Source organism: Acanthisitta chloris, unplaced genomic scaffold (assembly GCF_000695815.1).
Source record: "Acanthisitta chloris isolate BGI_N310 unplaced genomic scaffold, ASM69581v1 scaffold7435, whole genome shotgun sequence".
Taxonomy (NCBI): domain Eukaryota; kingdom Metazoa; phylum Chordata; class Aves; order Passeriformes; family Acanthisittidae; genus Acanthisitta; species Acanthisitta chloris.
Window position 1 is genome coordinate 363,262 of NW_008675305.1, and position 678 is coordinate 363,939.

Here is a 678-nt window from a genome sequence, read left to right on the forward strand (position 1 = left end):
CTCTCGACAGTTCCTTAACATCGGTGGCAGCATGCGTCACTGTAAATGCTAAAGCCATCTGGTTTCCCTAGTAGTCTCTGCATACCTTGTTCATTGTCACTTGTTTTGAGGGACTCTTCAGACCAACTTCTATTGCTTTTGGCCTCTGACCTTTTCTTGGTGTGCCTTTCTTCTGTGAAGTCTTTGACCTTTGCAGTGGCCTCTGGCTGAACAGCCTCAGCTAAATCTTTCCTGCTTTGCCGGCCCAACTTGCCGGACGGGGATCTCTCTGGTGACACCTGCTGCTCCCATAGTTCCCTAAGATGCTGCAGGTGACGCTGCTTTTTGGGATGGAGCCCTGTTAATTCAATGCACACCTTCAGGTTGGTCACCTCATTACAATTGGGCTCTTCTAAGTGGTTAGAGGAATTGTTTGTCATTTCCCTCTCAGGCCAGTCATCTAATGGAAAAATAACTAAAAATTAATCAAAAAGCCCCCTCAACTTAAAACAAAAGCTACATTTCACTTTCGGGGCATATAGTCTCAGCTTTACCACCACACTATGCATTTTAAAGGTTCGCTCATTAAGGGTAACATGCACTACAGTAACTTGCACTGCTGTGGCTACAGTGTCCAATGACTAGTGCTTTATCCTTACATACCAAGCTTTTTATATATACATATATATATACACATAT

At 43.8% G+C, this 678-nt stretch overlaps 1 protein-coding gene across 1 annotated transcript in view; it reads right to left on the reverse strand.

Moving 5' to 3' along the window:
- Nucleotides 1-439, reverse strand: part of LOC103803155 (BCL-6 corepressor-like) — a gene marked incomplete at its 5' end in the record, with an annotated part of 23,784 nt that extends 23,345 nt beyond the window's left edge. The window contains one exon of the mRNA XM_009075691.1: nucleotides 86-439. Within this exon, the coding sequence (XP_009073939.1) occupies nucleotides 86-439 (354 nt within the window). The remainder of the gene's footprint in view (nucleotides 1-85) is intronic.
- Nucleotides 440-678: the final 239 nt, after the last annotated feature.